Below are 1,802 nucleotides of genomic sequence, written 5' to 3' on the forward strand. Positions count from 1 at the left end.
TGAGAGCTCTCTGACCCTCCCATAGACAGCAAGGGTCCTTACACGATCAATGTCCAGAAACGTAGCAAGGAGATTGGTAAAATAATCCATGTGACCAGTGGTTCAACCATAATATTACTAAGCTACGAGAATACGTCTTGTGCCCAAAAGAAAACAAAAATAACGACTTTATTCAACAATTCGTCTCCTATAAAGTCGTTATTTTTGTTTTCTTTTGTGCACAAAGTATTCTCGTAGCGTCGTAATATTACGGTTGAACCACTGATGTCCCATGGATTATTTTACCGATCTCCTTGCTACGTTTCTGGACGTTGATCGTGTAAGGACCCTTGCTGTCTATGGGAGGGTCAGAGAGGTCTTACGTGTTTGGAACGACATGAGGGTGAGTAATTAATGACAGAATTTTCATTTTTGGGTGAACTATCCCTTTAAGCCAAATCTGAGATTTAAAAAGGATTTCAAGAGCAGAGCGAACAGTCGTCATCTAATCTAGATTAATCTGCGTGATTTCTGCGGCTTTGAAAGCTTCCCATGAGAGCTAGCTAACTATTAGAGTGAATATGCAATTTGTACGGCTCCCCCTTTAAGTCTCCAAATCTTTGGTAGTGTTTCATGGTTTCCACAAATATTAAGCAGCGCAACTTTTTTTCAACATTAATAAGAAATGTTTCTTAAACACTGTTCTTAAATGATTTCTGAAAGATCATGTGACACTGAAGACTGGAGTAATGGCTGTTGAAAAATATAGTAAAATTACAAAAAAACGGTTTTTAAATGAACTCATTTCATGATATTGTTTACTGTGTTTTTAATCAAATGCAGCCTTGGTTTTTAAATCTTAATTGCTAACTTTTGACCAGTACTGTATATTATGCTAAATATAAAATTTTTGTAAGAATAAGGTGTTATCGCAGTCTCTTTGAATTTGTAAAGGATGCTTGTTTTCACCTCAGGAAGTGTTCCAGTTCTCAGAGGAAACGTTGTATCTGGCAGTGCACCTGTTGAATCGAGCACTAAGGCTCATCAAAGTGTCCATCTCTGGCCTGCAGTTACTGGGTGTGGTTTGCCTTTTTCTGGCTGCTAAAAAAGAGGAATGTCTGTTACCAGAGGTACTTGAGTATTTAAACCAATGTTTAATGGAAACTTGACACTCTTAACATGGTAATGTTTGTCAGGTGTCAGAGCTCTGCTATCTGATGGAAAACGCCTACAGTAAGAAACAACTGCTGCGGATGGAGAGGAGGGTTTTAACTGGGCTCAAGTTTGATCTCTATCACTGTCCCCCTCTTAATTTTCTTCTCATCTCGGCTTCCATCGCACGCTGCAGTGACAAGGTCGGTTAACTTCCCTTGAGTAAAGTACACTTTAGCATACTTAAAGTACTTTATTACAGATGTTTAAAAATATGTACTTAATTGTGATCTGAATGTAATGTTTTTGGACACTGCATGTTATTTGCAGTAAAATGAAAATGTATAGTTTAAATTTTAAATTAAGCTTTTTTTTTTTTTTTTTTTGCCCCTCTCAAGTACATACGTAGTTTCATAATTAGTCTTTAAAATATGGCAAAAGACTAGTTAAATATGGTTTAATGGGGAAAAAAAAAAGAGTTTTTTTTTGTTTTTTGGATTCATGTTTTTTTTTTTTTCCATTTGTTGTTGTCTACACGCCTATCAGTTACTTACAGGTGTGCAAGGGTGGTTGAGGAAATAAAAAATGGAAATTCTGTTATTTACTCACCCCAAAGTCGTTCCAAACCTTTTAATGAGGGGGGTGTGTGTGGTGTTTTTTTTTTTTTTTTT

At 36.3% G+C, this 1,802-nt stretch overlaps 1 protein-coding gene across 3 annotated transcripts in view; it reads left to right on the plus strand.

Annotated features, from left to right (window-relative positions):
• The window catches only part of LOC107714455 (cyclin N-terminal domain-containing protein 2-like), an 8,430-nt gene that overhangs the window by 5,166 nt on the left and 1,462 nt on the right, over nt 1–1,802 (plus strand). For 2 of the 3 annotated variants that reach the window (XM_016520295.1, XM_016520296.1), the window contains exons 6-7: nt 954–1,109; nt 1,176–1,334. In XM_016520295.1, the coding sequence (XP_016375781.1) occupies nt 954–1,109; nt 1,176–1,334 (315 nt within the window). The remainder of the gene's footprint in view (nt 1–953; nt 1,110–1,175; nt 1,335–1,802) is intronic. The other variant, XM_016520297.1, reaches the window with a different exon arrangement.

Source organism: Sinocyclocheilus rhinocerous, unplaced genomic scaffold (genome assembly GCF_001515625.1).
Source record: "Sinocyclocheilus rhinocerous isolate Xijiao unplaced genomic scaffold, SAMN03320098_v1.1 scaffold88, whole genome shotgun sequence".
Taxonomy (NCBI): domain Eukaryota; kingdom Metazoa; phylum Chordata; class Actinopteri; order Cypriniformes; family Cyprinidae; genus Sinocyclocheilus; species Sinocyclocheilus rhinocerous.